Source organism: Choloepus didactylus, chromosome 1 (genome assembly GCF_015220235.1).
Source record: "Choloepus didactylus isolate mChoDid1 chromosome 1, mChoDid1.pri, whole genome shotgun sequence".
NCBI lineage: Eukaryota > Metazoa > Chordata > Mammalia > Pilosa > Megalonychidae > Choloepus > Choloepus didactylus.
This window is the reverse complement of record NC_051307.1, coordinates 89,657,871-89,672,894: the sequence shown is the minus strand read 5'-3', so window position 1 is coordinate 89,672,894 and position 15,024 is coordinate 89,657,871. Positions and strand designations below refer to the sequence as shown.

General features: G+C 40.0%; 1 protein-coding gene across 1 annotated transcript in view; it reads right to left on the bottom strand.

Moving 5' to 3' along the window:
• SLC49A4 (solute carrier family 49 member 4) overlaps positions 1 to 15,024 on the bottom strand; it is a 161,459-nt gene that overhangs the window by 18,967 nt on the left and 127,468 nt on the right. The window contains exon 8 of the mRNA XM_037836960.1: positions 11,972 to 12,154. Within this exon, the coding sequence (XP_037692888.1) occupies positions 11,972 to 12,154 (183 nt within the window). The remainder of the gene's footprint in view (positions 1 to 11,971; positions 12,155 to 15,024) is intronic.

Here is a 15,024-nt window from a genome sequence, read left to right as displayed (position 1 = left end):
CCTCACTCAGAATTTTAAATATATCGTGCCACTGCCTTCTCGCCTCCATGGTGGCTGCTGAGTAGTCACTACTTAGTCTTATGCTGTTTCCTTTGTATGTGGTGAATTGCTTTTCTCTTGCTGCTTTCAGAACTTGCTCCTTCTCTTCTGTGTTTGACAGTGTGATCAGTATATGTCTCGGAGTGGGTTTATTTGGATTTATTCTATTTGGAGTTCGCTGAGCATTTATGATTTGTGTATTTATGTTGTTTAGAAGATTTGGGAAGTTTTCCCCAACAATTTCTTTGAATACTCTTCCTAGACCTTTACCCTTTTCTTCCCCTTCTGGGACACCAATGAGTCTTATATTTGGACGTTTCATATTATCTATCATATCCCTGAGGTCCATTTCGATTTTTTCAATTTTTTTTCCCCATTCTTTCTTTTATGCTTTCATTTTCCATTCTGTCATCTTCCAGGTCACTGATTCGTTGTTCAACTTCCTCTAGTCTTGTACTATGAGTGTCCAGAATCTTTTTAATTTGGTCAACAGTTTCTTTAATTTCCATAAGATCATCCATTTTTTTATTTAGTCTTGCAATGTCTTCTTTATGCTCTTCTAGGGTCTTCTTGATTTCCTTTATCTCCCGTACTATGGTCTCATTGTTCATCTTTAGTTCTTTGAGTAGCTGCTCTAGGTGCTGTGTCTCTTCTGGTCTTTTGATTTGGGTGCTTGGGCTTGGGTTATCCATATCGTCTGGTTTTTTCATATGCTTTATAATTTTCTGTTGTTTTTGGCCTCGTGGCATTTACTGAACTTGATAGGGTTCTTTTAGGATTTGTAGACCAATTGAAGTCCTTATCTCTAATTTATCAGATCTACAGCTTCGTGGAGTACACTTTCTCTAACTAACCAGCAGGTGGCGTCCACGAATCACCTGTTCTCCACGAGCCAGTTCTCCCCTGCTTAGCCTTTTTGGTGAGTGGGGGAGTGAGTCTTGTGGGGTCCAATTGGTGTACCAAGCTTGCGTGTGTAGTTGGTGTTGCCTGCCCTGTGTATGGGGCGTGTTTCTGGGCAGTCAGGGAGGGGGGGTTGGCTCTAACAATCAAATCTCCCTGGTGATCCTAGAGTTTTAAAGCTGCTGCAATAGTCTAATCCTTCAGTTCAGTCCTGCCACAGTTTGTCTCTGCCACTGACCCACAAGTCCTTGGTATTGGCGTATGGCTCCTGAGACTTGCAAGTGGGCCCCTCTTCCAGGCCGTGCACCCCGGGTCCTCTGTTGAGGGATGGCTGTGCTATGTCACAGGTGAATGCCGTCCCCCCAGGGCAGTTCTGGGCTGCTGGGCTGTGTAGGGAGGCTCCCAGTCTGCTGAAATGATGGCTGAATGGGGCTTTGTTAATTCACACTGCTCTACCTTCCCAACTCTGGGACAATCAGCTGAGGTTGCAGGGAAGGCTAATGTCCACGCCCAGTTTTGTGGTGTGTGCCTGTTATTTGAAGCACTTCCGTCACACTGGGTTGTCTGGGGCAGTTCTGGGCTATGGGGCTGGCGATGGGCAGGAGTGTTTCCTGTCCACCAGGATGATGGCTGTGAGCGGACACCCCCCTTTTCTTGGGAAGTTGTGGTGTTTAGTGAATTTTCTCAGCCACTGGATTATTGCGTTTTGTCTCAGAGCTCTCCTAGTTCTGCTCTTGACTTGACCTGCCCAAATTGCAAGTCTTTGAAGCTTTCTGTATTGGGCTTCTTAGAGTAATTGTTTTAGAAAAAGAAAAAAGGATTAAAAAAAAAAAAAAAAAAAACGGGCCCTCCTCAGAGATCTAATGGGTTATTGAAATGCTAAGAGACAAAGCAACCAGGGCCATTAAGGAAAGGTCCACAGGGCAGAGAGATCAGCTTTTCTTCGGGATTTGCATATGCGCCTCAGGGCCCTTCCCCTTTCTATGTTCACCAGAACTCCAAAAATCCTCCGCTTCTATTTTGGAGTTTTTCGTGTTGTTTTTTTTCTATGCCTGTCTCCTCTCTGCTGGGCTGGCTGCTCTCAGATTCTCTGGTGCCTGGTCTCAGTCTATCTATGGTTGGAGTTTGAATCAGTGGAATGAGTTTCCGATAAGGGCAGCCACTGCAGTTCTCCCTTCTCCTTCCCGGAGCTGACAGCCCCTCCTCCCCCGGGACTGAGCCTGGCAGGGAGGGGCGCGGGTCCCCTGGCCGCAAAAACTTACAGATTTCGCTGATCTCAGCAGTTCCACGTTTTCATGAGTGTTGTATGAAGTATGCCCAAAGTCAGATTGCTCTGTGGTGTCCAGTCCACGCAGTTCCTGGCTTTCTACCTACTTTCCTGGAGGAGTAACTAAAATATACAGCTCACCAGTCTGCCATCTTGCCCCGCCTCCAAGAGTGACATTTTTGAGGAACTGCAGCCTAGAGAGGAACATCCTTGGAGAAAGCCATTCTGAAACTAGAACTTTGGAGCAGATGCCAGCCACATGCCTTCCCAGCTAACAGAGTGTTTCCAGACACAATTGGCCATCCTCCAGTGAAGGTGCCCAATTGCTGATGTGTTGACTTGGACCGTTTATGGCCTTAAGACTGTAACTGTGTAACCAAATAAACCCCCTTTTATAAAAGCCAATCCATCTCTGGTGTTTTGCATTCCAGCAGCATTAGGAAACTAGAACAGATTTTGGTACCGAGAGTGGGGTGCTTTTGCTGCTGAGTTGGCAAATACCAAACATGCTGGAACAGCTTTTTAAATGGATAAGGGGAAGATTCTGGAAGAATCATGAGGTGCTTGATGGAAAAGGCCTGGACTGCTTTGAAGAGACTGTTTGTAAAAATATGGACTCTAGAGATACTTCTGATGAGGCCTTGAGCAGAAATGATGAATGTGTTGTTGCGAACTGGAAGAAAGGCGATCCTTGTTTTAAAGTGGCAGAGAATTTGGCAAAATTGAGTCATGGTGTCAGATGGAAGGAAGAACTTGAAAGCGACAACCTGGAATACTTAGCTGAGGAGATCTCCGGAGTACGTGTAGAGGATGTACCCTGGCTTCTCCTTGCAGCTTATAGTACAATGCGAGCAGAGAGAGATAAACTTAGAACTGAACTCTTGGGTTCAAAGAAACCAGAAGCTGATGGCTTGGAAAATTATGGGCTTCCAGGTGATGGAATGGCAGAAGCTACAGCCCAACATGAGGATGTAACCAAACATGGAACCCAGCCACCATTTCAGTACAAGCCAAGATTGGAAAAGGAGTTAAGCAGAAAGGATCTGTGGAAAGTCCTATTGTCTGACAGCTTTGACCCCTGTGTGCTTCATGCGAAGCCAACAGAATTTTTGCGAGATCTTTATGGACAGAGCCGTTGCCAGTCTGGACTGGAGGAGACAGACAAGGAGCAAATTGAAGGAATAATTTCTTCAAAGACAGAGCCATGGAGGTTGAGGTCTGGAGTCAAGAACTCTTGGGCTGGGAGAGCAGAGCAGCCCACACACATGGAAAGGGTGAGTTTGCTCTGGAGGTCGAGGACGGGCCTTCCGCCTCGATGCTCAGGAAATGTCCTGCCACCCCAAGCCCCAAAGAGGGTGGAGCACATTCCCAGGTAATTGGGGAGAGCCTGGCTGCCACCACACTGTTCCGAAGGGGTTGAGCGTGTGCCCCGGAGATGGAAGCGAATCCAGGAGCTGCCCGGATATTTGAGGAGGGTGGGGCCGAGAAGGGGGTCTCCCCAGTGTGTGGATATGTTGGAGCACTAACCCAAGTGTTTGGAGAGGAAAGGGCTGTTGCAAAGGCCCTTAGGAAGGGTTAGACTCTTGCTCTCTCAAGCCCCAGGGATGCAACGCCATTCTGTAAATGACTCTCAGACTTTGAAATCTAATGGAGTTTGTCCTGCGGGTTTTAGGAACTGTTTTGGTCCTGTTAACCCTGTTTTCCTTATTCTTTCTCCTTATGGCAGTGGGAATGTTTATCCTATGAATGTCCCTCCTTTGCATATTGGAAGCACACAACTCGTTCTAAGTTCACAGATCCACAGCTAAAGGAAAATTATGCCTTAGGACCGACCACACCTATAATTGATTTTGATAGAATTTTGTACTTAACTATTGTTACTGAAATGATTTAAGTTTCTGTGATGTTGTGGGATGAATGTATTTTGTATATGGAAAGGTAATGTCATTTTGGGGTCCAGGGGGTGGAATGTGCCAGTTTGAATGTATTGTGTCCCCCAAACACCATTATCTTTGATGTAATCTTGCGTGGGCAGATGTTATCAGTTTTGATTAGATTTCTTTGAGTGTTTCTTTGGAGATGCACCCCACCCAGCTGTGGGTGATGACTCTGATTGGATAATTTCCATGGAGGTGTTTCTCCACCCATTTGGGGTGGGTCTAAGTTGAGTCACTGGAGCCATATAAATGAGCTGACGGACAGGGGGAGCTCAGTGCAGCTGTGAGTGACGTTTTGAAGAGGAGCTACAGCCAAGAGGGAGACTTTGAAGAAAGCACAGGAGCTGCAGATGAGAGAGAGTTTGAAGATGGCCGCTGAAAGCAGACTCTTGCTCCAGAGAAGCTGAGAGAGGACAAATATCCCAAGTGCAACTAAGAGTGGCATTTTTGAGAACTACAGCCTAGCGAGGAATGTCCTGGGAGAAAGCCATTTTGAAACCAGAACTTTGGAGCAGATGCCAGCCACGTGCCTTTCCAGCTAACAGAGGTTTTCCAGACACCATTTAAAAAAAAAAAAAAAAGCCCGGGAGCGGCTGCGGATACAACGGTGAGAACCACGCAGTGAAGCACAGCAGGAGCAGGCTGAGCCAACGCCTCGGTGTCTGGCATGGAGGATAGCCCTTCCCACACCCGCTGCTGATTGTCTCGGGGCCAGGGGAGCAGAGGGGAGACAAAAGGAGAAAGAAACCGCGCCCCTTGCAACCATCTCCCTGGCAGGCTGGGGATACTTGTATACAAATCGGGTACCTCCAGTGAAGGTACCCGATTGCTGATGTGTTACCTTGGACACTTTATGGCCTTAAGACTGTAACTGTGTAACCAAATAACCCCCCTTTTATAAAAGCCAATCCATCTCTGGTGTTTTGCATTCCAGCAGCATTGGCAAACTACAACAGTGGTGCACACTTTCTCTAACTAACCAGCAGATGGCATTGTGAGTCACCTATTCCCCTCAAGTCTGTCCTCCCCAACTTTGTCTTTGTGGCGTGTGGGGATTTGATTCTTGTGGGGTCCAATTGGTGCACTTAATTTGGGTGTGTTGTTAGTGATGTCCACCCTGAATGTGGGGCGTGTGTCTGGGTGGTTAGGCAGGCAGGGCAGCTTTAATAATCAAACCTCCCAGGTGTTCCCGGAGATTTAAGGCTGTTGCAAGAGGCTAAGCCTTCATTTCAGTCTTGCCACAGATTGTCTCTGCCACTGACCCACAAGTCCTTGGTATTGGCGTAGGGTCCCTGGGATTTCCATGCAGGCTCCCCTTGTCAGCTGTGCTCTTCCAGGACCTCTGCTGAGGGAAGGCTGTGCCACATCACAAGTGCGCGCTGGACCTCCAGGGAAGTCCTGGGCTGTCGGGCTGTGCAGGGGTGTTCGCAGCCTGCTGTGAAGATGGCTGAATGGAACGTGTTAATTTCCCCCTTTTTGCACAGCTCCACCTTCCCAGCTCTGGGACAATTAGCTGTGGGTGCACTAAAGGCCACTGTCCACAGCCGATACTGTGGTGTGTGCGCGGTGCTGCAGGAAAGACTGTCCGTCACACTGGGTTTCTTGTTGCGGCTCTGGGCTGTGGGTCTGGCCCCGGGCAGGAGTGTCCCCAGCCCGCCAGGGAGATGGCTGCAAGGGGCGCAGTTTCTTTCTCCTTTTGATTTCAATTTCTCCTTGGGTTTAAATTTTGAAGTATGAATAAAGTTTCACTTGACTCACACACACAAAAAAAAATAAATAAAGAACTAATTCATTTCCAAATGCCAACCTACCGTTTCCCCACACCACATCGTGGCCACCAGACTTTCAGCCGGCTCACTCACTAGTTTCAGAATGCAGACTCCCGGTTTCACCAAATGCACGGTCCCTGTGGATTTAGCAGACCTTGTCTGGCTGGTGCATTGCTGGAACTAGTGTTCTGGGTAACTTTCTGGTTTTTATCTAGTATTTTTCACGGAGGTGTTTTTTTGCTCTGTCTCACCTAGCTGCCATCTTAATTTCTCCCTGTTAATTATTTCTTAAGTACCCTCCAGCACCATCCTTCTTGTCCCCATTTAGAAATATCTGATGGACAAATAAGAAAATCACCTGAATTTTTGAGATTACACTTTTATATTTATTGGATAGAAATACCTAATTCTCAGCAAAACCATCAAGTAGTAATCATTGTAAAGCAGATTAGAAAATACATAGAAAAACAAAGTAAAACATAAAAAATCATTACTAATTCCACCTTCAGAAAAACCACTGTGAATATTCCGGTTTATTTCTTTCTAGTCTTCATTTTCTACTAGCATAAATGGTTATGTATAATACCAATTATTGGAAAACCTGCAGGGATCATGTAAACAGGCAGTTCTGCTGCTATTTGATTTAATGGTATCAAGAACACGCTTCTTCAAAATTGTATTCTCATGAATTCAGGACCCTCAAACAGGCCAATCCTAGGCCACTTGCTACCAACACACTCACCACCCACTGCTGCCAACTCCCACTGCTTCCTCCATCTCCAGTGACCCTAGAGTCATGCATCTGTTCTGCCTTCTGCTACCTCAACCCCCTCTTCCAGTCAATCCTGAGGCTTTAGGGGCACAATGAGCAGCTCTTTCACATAAGGAGGTTGGGGTTTGGGAGCGCTTCTCTAGCTTAGTTATCCATTTAGCAGTTTCAATTAAAAAAAATAATAAACAAACAAGAGAAACATGTCCCCAGTATCTTTCTTTCTTTCTTTTTTTTTTTTTTTTTGTCGCTGCTATAGCAAAATAGGTTTACATTTTACCTTTGTACTTCTACAGAATGCTAATACTGCCTTAATCTTCAAAAATCATCCTAAAGATTTCCACACTGCTGCGTTAGTTTAATCCATAATTCATATGGCTAAAAGAGTAATTTATGCCCAGGGATGGAAATCAGAAAACCAACTGGCAAGAAAAGGTGGTGAAAGACCTTTCTTTCTGTAACATGCTCACAAAACCAGCCTCCCCACCTCTCAATTTCTATATTTTAAAAGTTAGACATGCTATTCTATAGCATGTAACAAAGACATATAATTCAATGGTATTTTCATGCAAGTTTCTTTTCTGTGCTTTATTTGGATTAAATATAATCTAAACACTCAAAAAGACTGTGACCTCTGGAATCCTGTCTTTACTCTGATAGTCCCTGAAATGACACTCTAGGCATTTTCTGCTTTATATTAACCATATAGCCTCTGGATTTTTGATAATTTTAACAGGCCAAAAGAAGCAGTGAAAAAAAGCAAAAAAGCAGTTAAGTATAGACAATAGCATACTATTTGTATTAAAAGTGAGAATTCAGACTAAAGTAGAATTTTAAGCAATGGATAAAAGAAAGGGTGGTAACAATAATGACATTTTCTAAGTCTCAATGCTTGTATTTTATGAGGAGCTAGAGCAATACATATGTAGCAACAATCAATCTGTCCTTATTCTCCTTAAACCTAGGGATTTGTCAAATATTGCCAAAGCAGTCTTTTAATTTCAGCAGAGTTTTAAAATTATTCCTTCTACCTGGGTTCAGACAAAGTCTCTAAAAATGCCTCATAATTGCTCTTCAGTGTCATGGTTTGTTGATTGGTTTTCACTGTGTCCCTTTCTCTGAAAAGCCAAATCCACCTTTCAGTAAATTCACTTGGCTCAATCAACTCCAAGTGCTCTCTGAAATCATTTGTCTTCTCAGAAAGCAAAAGGTTGACAGGGGAACCTCTAGATCTTCCCACTGAAAACCATTTACATAAACCACAGCTTAGGTGTTCTAATTAGCAAGAAAAGACGTGCTTCAAAGTTGAATTTGACTCAGCAGTAGCAAAGTCAATTGCTGCCCTTTTTGAGCCTGATGTCATATGATATAGTTGAACCAACAGAGTCCTGATCCACTGAAATCTCCTTTTTCTTACACTTTTGATCTTTCACAGTTAGTAAATTTTCTATCATTTCTTCCCTTTGTCTTTCACTAGGGAAGATAAAATTTATTACTCTATGTAAGGCAGGCCTCCAGGGTTCCCCTCTACACTGCTGGTTCTCCGTTATCTAGCACACTGTAGTTGCGTACTCGGCCAATTTTTGGTGTGGACAGGTGTTACATTTTACTTAATGACATGGGTTCTGCACTAAATGGTAATCCTTTTTTGGGCCTGAACTAATTAGGACTTTGCTTATTATCCTTTAGCCTTTTTCTTCCAGACAGCTATTATACTTCTCACCTCATCTTCCCTTTAACAATACCCTGCCTTGGTTTCTTCCACCTTCAAGTACTTGCCTGGTTCCAGCTATTACCCTCCAGAACCAACCTTCTACTGTCTTTGGTGATTTAACCAAAATTATAGTGATTTAACAAAACTATCTCCATTCCAAGTCCAGTTATTCTTCTTGGTAATGCTCAAGGTGAGATATCAGCTGATACCACAATTTCACAGTTGAATACCAGGCTCTCTTTATTCCATATTAACTACTCAATAGATCTTATCATCATGTTGAATTATTTTGCTTCTTAGATAAAAAATTACTTCTCATTAGTCCACATCCATTGAACCTGCTCCTTGTTCTCCTGGTAACCATCAATATTGGCAATGGCCATAATCTGCAAGCAAATCACCACTGGGGCCTGTCTTCTTAGACAAGGCATTCTAATATAGACATTTTGGGTTAGTCTATGCAGCTCTGAGAAGTTACCTCCAATATACTCACCAGATAGCACACTATGGAAAAAATAACCCAGTCAGGAAGTTGAGTACTTCCTTGAGAAGTGGCCTAAAAATCCACATATCTTTATGATGATTAAAAATTAGGCTTACAGTCATGTAACTAATAGCTGAGTTTTAACATATAATCAACTGCTGGGTGAGTTTTTCAGTTTTAAAATTACTGAATTATGCCATTTCAACACTGGCTCTAATGGGAGGGAATCCAATTTGTCATATAAAATTTGGGGGTACCAGGTTGCAGAACTAAAAATTATTTTTAGGAGAAAGTTTTACAGAATTTTCAGATTAGCAATTTATGTATTATCCTCCTTCATTATAAAGAATGTGGGCCTCTGCAAGTGGGCTTTTGGAGCAAGATCAATTAACCATATGTGAAAGAATTTCAGCATAGTTTTCATAGTTCTAGTAGCCATAGCTTTAAAGAGATGTGGGGTGTATTACATGTATTCATTATACACACTCACAAATAAATATATAAAAGCATTTCTTTAAAATGGAAGCCTACATATTTAGATCCCTAATATCAAGCAGCTAATGATATAGAAGGAAAGAAAATAAACACTTGGTGAGTGCCAGCCTTGTTTTGGGCTAGGTTCTTTCACATATATTTTCTTATTTACTCTACAAAATGTGAAAAATTTCTGAGACTTTTTTATTCCTGAAAATTTTATCTTGGTAGATACAATTAATCATTAGCTAAAATTTCATTTTTTCACACTAATCATGGAGTTTAGGCAGAAACCTTTTAACATCTACATGGATATATAAGACCATTTGATCAGAAATCAGTCAAAAAGATGGAAGTTTTGTTTTAGTCAGATAAATCCTTAATTATACCAGTGAGATAGAGACTGGCAGAAATGGTTGCTGTTTCTTCTGCCTATGCCAAAGAAATAAAAATATCTGATGACAGCTAGCCACTTTGAATCTGCAAAAGGAGGAGTAAGCACTGACTGATGTGAATTGCAGTTAATTCATGCCAGACAGCAGTCTCTATTGAACAAATCAAAAGTTGCAGCTGGATCTATGAGAATGACAGAGATGAAGTCATAAAAAAAGAGTGCACTAAACTCTTCTCCAGACATTTGAGGGTGGAAACCTTAACCAAAACTCTATTTCCACCTGACAGGCAAACCACAGATCTGCTGTCTGCAGGAACCACTTAGCAAACCTGTGCCCATCAGTCGTAAAATGGTTTCTAGCACCCAAAGAGGCATCACTATCTTTGATGCTTTCCCAGGCAAAAGAGAAGCAGTAAGCCTCTTATGTTCAACTATTGCACAACTGAAGTAGATTAAAGCTGATATATAATAATTGCTAGACCATTCTGTTTATAAAAACTAATTGGGAGCAAAGACCTTACTCTAACATACCTGGTGATGACACTTTTCCCTAATGGAGACAAATGTTTCCAGGATAGTAAAGATTGGTCTGACTTCACTAATATCATTCTCATTCACATGATAAACCAAACTCACATCAGGTGCAAAGTTAAAACCTACTTTATTTGCATTATTCACTGATAGAAACAATCTAGTTTATTGTTAATTTTATTAAGAAACTCATAACATTTGGATACTTTTTGCTATCAGGTGAAAGTGTTATGCCAAAAGTTGTCCAAAACCAAGGGCAGATTCTGTTTAATCATCTTTGAAAGTTTCAAATATTTACTTTCCAGTCACAGAAGTTAGCATGGTTACCATTTCAATGATAAGCCTGTTAGAAAGTTTCTTATAAACAATTTGGCCTCTTGGAATGTCACATTTTAGAATGTTCTTATGTTTGAATCTTATAAATTAGATTTTTCCACGTATAAATTATCTAAACTTACTGGCTTCCAGCCAGGAGTAGTTAAGAGACCAGCAACCAAAAAAAAAAAAAAAAAAAAAGGTGGGAACAAAGTTGGATATAAAACTTGTAGAAGCAATAAAAGCTTTACTTTCAAAACTCATTAGCCTTAATCCTTATTTTAAGACGCTAAAGAATCCTAGATAATTATGCCCTAATCTTCTGAATTAGTAAGAAAGAACTTGGACCACAGAAGAGAGAATTTAAGAGAAAACAAAAAAAACTGTGCAAAATGGAGACACTACAAACCCATGGACATCACACCAGCTAGCTCTGCCTTCAATGTACTGTCTATATTTCCAGTTGTCCCTGGCAGGTCTCCTCCCATGTCCTCAAAGATTAATTTTAAATTTCATTTTTCTCCTCAAGCTCTTTCTCCCACTAACTCTTAGCAGACAACCTAGCTTCTAGGCAGAAAGATCTGTGCAGCATCCTTATCTGCCTCTGCACCCATGCACACAGCCTTTTTTCTTATCTCCAATGAAGAGGTGCCTCCCATGTCTCTTCTACTTGGGTTCAGGATCCCATTCCTTCCTGTTGGTAAGGCTTTCCCTCTTCTTCAGAGGTGTACCCCCAGGCTCTAACCTCAATCTTCTTCTCCCTCCATCCTTGTTCTGTCCAAGAGAATAGCTATTAACCACACGCAGTTAAGTGTAATTAAGGAACTGAAGCTTAAATTTCATTTTATTTAATTTAAGTTTAAATTTAAATAGCCACTTGTGCCTAGTAGCCACCGTATTGGACAATGCAGATAATGTTATCACAGAAAGTTCAATACGATAGCACTGTTCTATACACTTTATAAGCCTCTTGCATGGTCTTCTTTGATTCATTCCTAAGGCTTTAAACTACACATAAATGCCTAACATTAATTTACACCCCATGTTAAGACAGTAGGTCCTAAGTATTTTCTAAAAAATACATGGTTCTCAACCATGGCTGCATTTTAGAATCGCATGAGAGGCTTTTAAAAATACAAATGTTGGGCCTCAGCTCACGTTAATTAAATCAGAAACTCTTGAGTGTGAGGATGCTTTAGATCAGCCTAGAATGAATTTCAAGAAAAACAACTGAGGGTATTTTCTTTACTGGCATGCGAAGGCTCAAATAAAGTAATTTATCTCAATGAGAAATCTCCCTTTAAATTCCCTATACATCAATGCCACAAACTTCTCTCATAACTCATTTAAACAGGAAATAAAAAATCAAACTTCTTACCTGTATGGTAAAATGTGAGAAAAAATAAAAGTACTCCCATGAACATATTACTTAAAAAAGTGACAACTCCACAAGTAATTCCTTCTGGAACTGGGTAGACAGTTTCCACGAAAAGCTCAAAAAATATAGGTATACTGCTATTCAAGAATACTCCCAGGAGAATACAGGAGGCGTACAATGTCACTAAAACAAAAACACAAACATTTTAGTTTCAAGGTAGTAGCAGTGAGTCATATCAGATCTTCTGGATGCTCTCTTTTATAAGTTTCAACCCTGAAATTTCATCTCTTTTCTATGGTAGCTAATAAAGTTTGATAAAACATCACATATCTGTTAGCTCTTTTTTTTACTTAGGCTTTGTGGAGTCAGTAGGAAAGGTTTTGTTGCTGGATGATTACTAGTTTATTTGCTTTACCTTTTTGGTGGATTATTCTAAAACACAAAACTATTTACCAGTATAATATAATTAAAAGGATTCTTCCCCTTCTTAGTTACACCCCTGGTAAATACAGAGACAGATAAAGTACAGCAACTTAATTAGAAATGTAGACCAATTCTATAATTTTAAAGAGAATTTAAAATATAAGAATAAATGAAAGAAACATTAAATGTTGCTGAAAATTGCATCAAGAGACTGGCTGATAGTTCTCCAGTATGAAATAAACATAATTCAGTATGTAATTTCTGGAGAAATACTTAAAATAGAATTAGTCTTCAATTTTAGAATGAGATCTGTATCAACAGTTTTTTAAAATAAGTAACTTTTTGGAACACAGAGAATTTTCAATCAGAAAACGATAACTAATAGTGGTTAGGATCCCAGATTAGCCCATAAAAAGCCTATTAACCTACTATTCTGTAGTGAAATCTGCTGCACAAGGATCCTGGAGTGTTTAGGTAAATGCACCCCACTCCAAATAATTTATCATTGCTACTGTCTGCCTACAACCATCATCAATTTTAATTTGATGGTGAAAACGGAACTGATGAGGAAAAAATGATACCCTACCTAGAAATCTAAAACACTCCTCCTATATACTAATCAGTATATCATACCCACTCATAATGAGTAGAATTCATTCCAAGTTTAAGGTTACAGGGAAAGTGCTTTTATTAATAATACTTGCTAAGGAAAAATTCTGTACAGGAACTGCAGAAAATGAGGGAGTTGCCCCAACTCTGTAACGTATTGTTCATAGATTCATTGAACTGCAATCATTACTAGTTCATGACATTGTTGAAGGGGTAAAAAAGCAGTAGTATCCATTGTTTTCTAATAGAATTTCACTAATTAACTTCCACCCCTCCCTGATTACTCTAGCCTTTCAGGATTATAAAATATTAGTATATTGTAATAACTTAAATAACTGGTGATCAAGGAATTTAAAGAGATTCTTGAGATTCAAGAGATTCTTAAAAACAAAACTAAACCTGACAACACCTCATGCTCACTGTTTATTTGCTGGACATGGATCCCATAAACCAATCAACATGTTCTACCTTACACATAACTCTTTAATGGTACATTAGGAAATTTAGGAATGGAATCTCACTGGTATCTTTATCACAGAGTAGTCTATCTCCAGAACACTTTTATAATAATTTATTGATCAGTCAGTGGAATCTGAGCAGAGATGATTATTGACCCAAACACAGAGGAGCCTAGGAATTTAAAACAAAAAAACATTAAAATAAATGACAGGAAAAATCAAGCTTTTAAAGACAAGGAAGTGCAACTCTCAGGAACTGAGTAAGGATGTACAAACCAGTGATGGGTTTAGCTGATTTTTAGGGAAAATGTTTAGAAATAATCCCTCCTATATTTTTATTTCTGGAAGAAATAAACACCCCTACACACATGTATGAGTAACCAGTCAAATTAAAATGTAATAAATGAAAACAATCATAATCTGTGTATAAAAGAATAATTGCATGTTATAAAATAAAGAAGAATGATAATGTAATGATAAGGATGTATGAAAGGGGACAATTGGTACGGAGTCTTGAAAAGGGAGAGTTGATTTTGTTGATTTTTATCAAGCATGGCACACACACAAAAAAGACATGGATCGTGTCAAAAAAGTAGAGTCTAGTGAAGCAGGGGACCCTGTGTGAAAACTCTCAAGACCATACAACTCTCTTGGCCCTTATTTCATGCTCATTAAGAACCTTCTGATTTTGATTTCCTAGGTATCTAAATTCTGGCTCAGACATTGAAGAAGAGACATAAATAACTATCTTTGGAAAGATAAAATTTCTATTGTGGTTAAACACTGTTGATGGAACCATAAACAGTTCATCTTCTGGTGGGTAACTTGGAAATGTGTATCAAAATTTAAAAATTTACCTACTCTTTGACTTGGAAATTCTACTTCTAGGAATTTACCCTACAGCTGTGCAGGTAAAACTATACAAAGAACACTCATGGCAATATTGTTTGTAGCATGAAAAGATTAAAAACAAGCTAAATATTTACCTATAGGGGTTGTTTAAAATTTTATCACACATCCAAAAGAAGGTATACTATACAAACATTAAAAATGAGGACACTTTGTATGTACTGATACTAATAACATCTAAGATGTATAAATATGTGAAAAACTAAGGTGCAGAAATTATGTTATAAAAAGGGATATATATATATATATATATATATATATATATATATATATATATATATCACTGTTTGTAAATCTATAGATTTTCTCTGGAAAAATACTCCAGAAATTGGCAACTACAGTTGTCACTTGAGAGGGAAATTGAGGGGCACAGGAGGGTAGAAACTTACTTGTTAACTGCATACCTTTGTCCTTTTTTGTACTATTTGAATTTGAATCTTTTACTATGTGAATATATTACCTATTTAAAGAAATAAAAACAGAAATTCCATTGTAAACTGATAATTGGCAGGTGATACAAATCTACTTCATGTGCGTTTGTTAGCTAAATAGTTGCCACTGAATGAGCTGGCCCACATTGCTGAATGTCGACTCTCAGGAGCCATAAAACCCACCCTAGGTGCAAGATCCTTGACACAGATATCCCCACTTCAT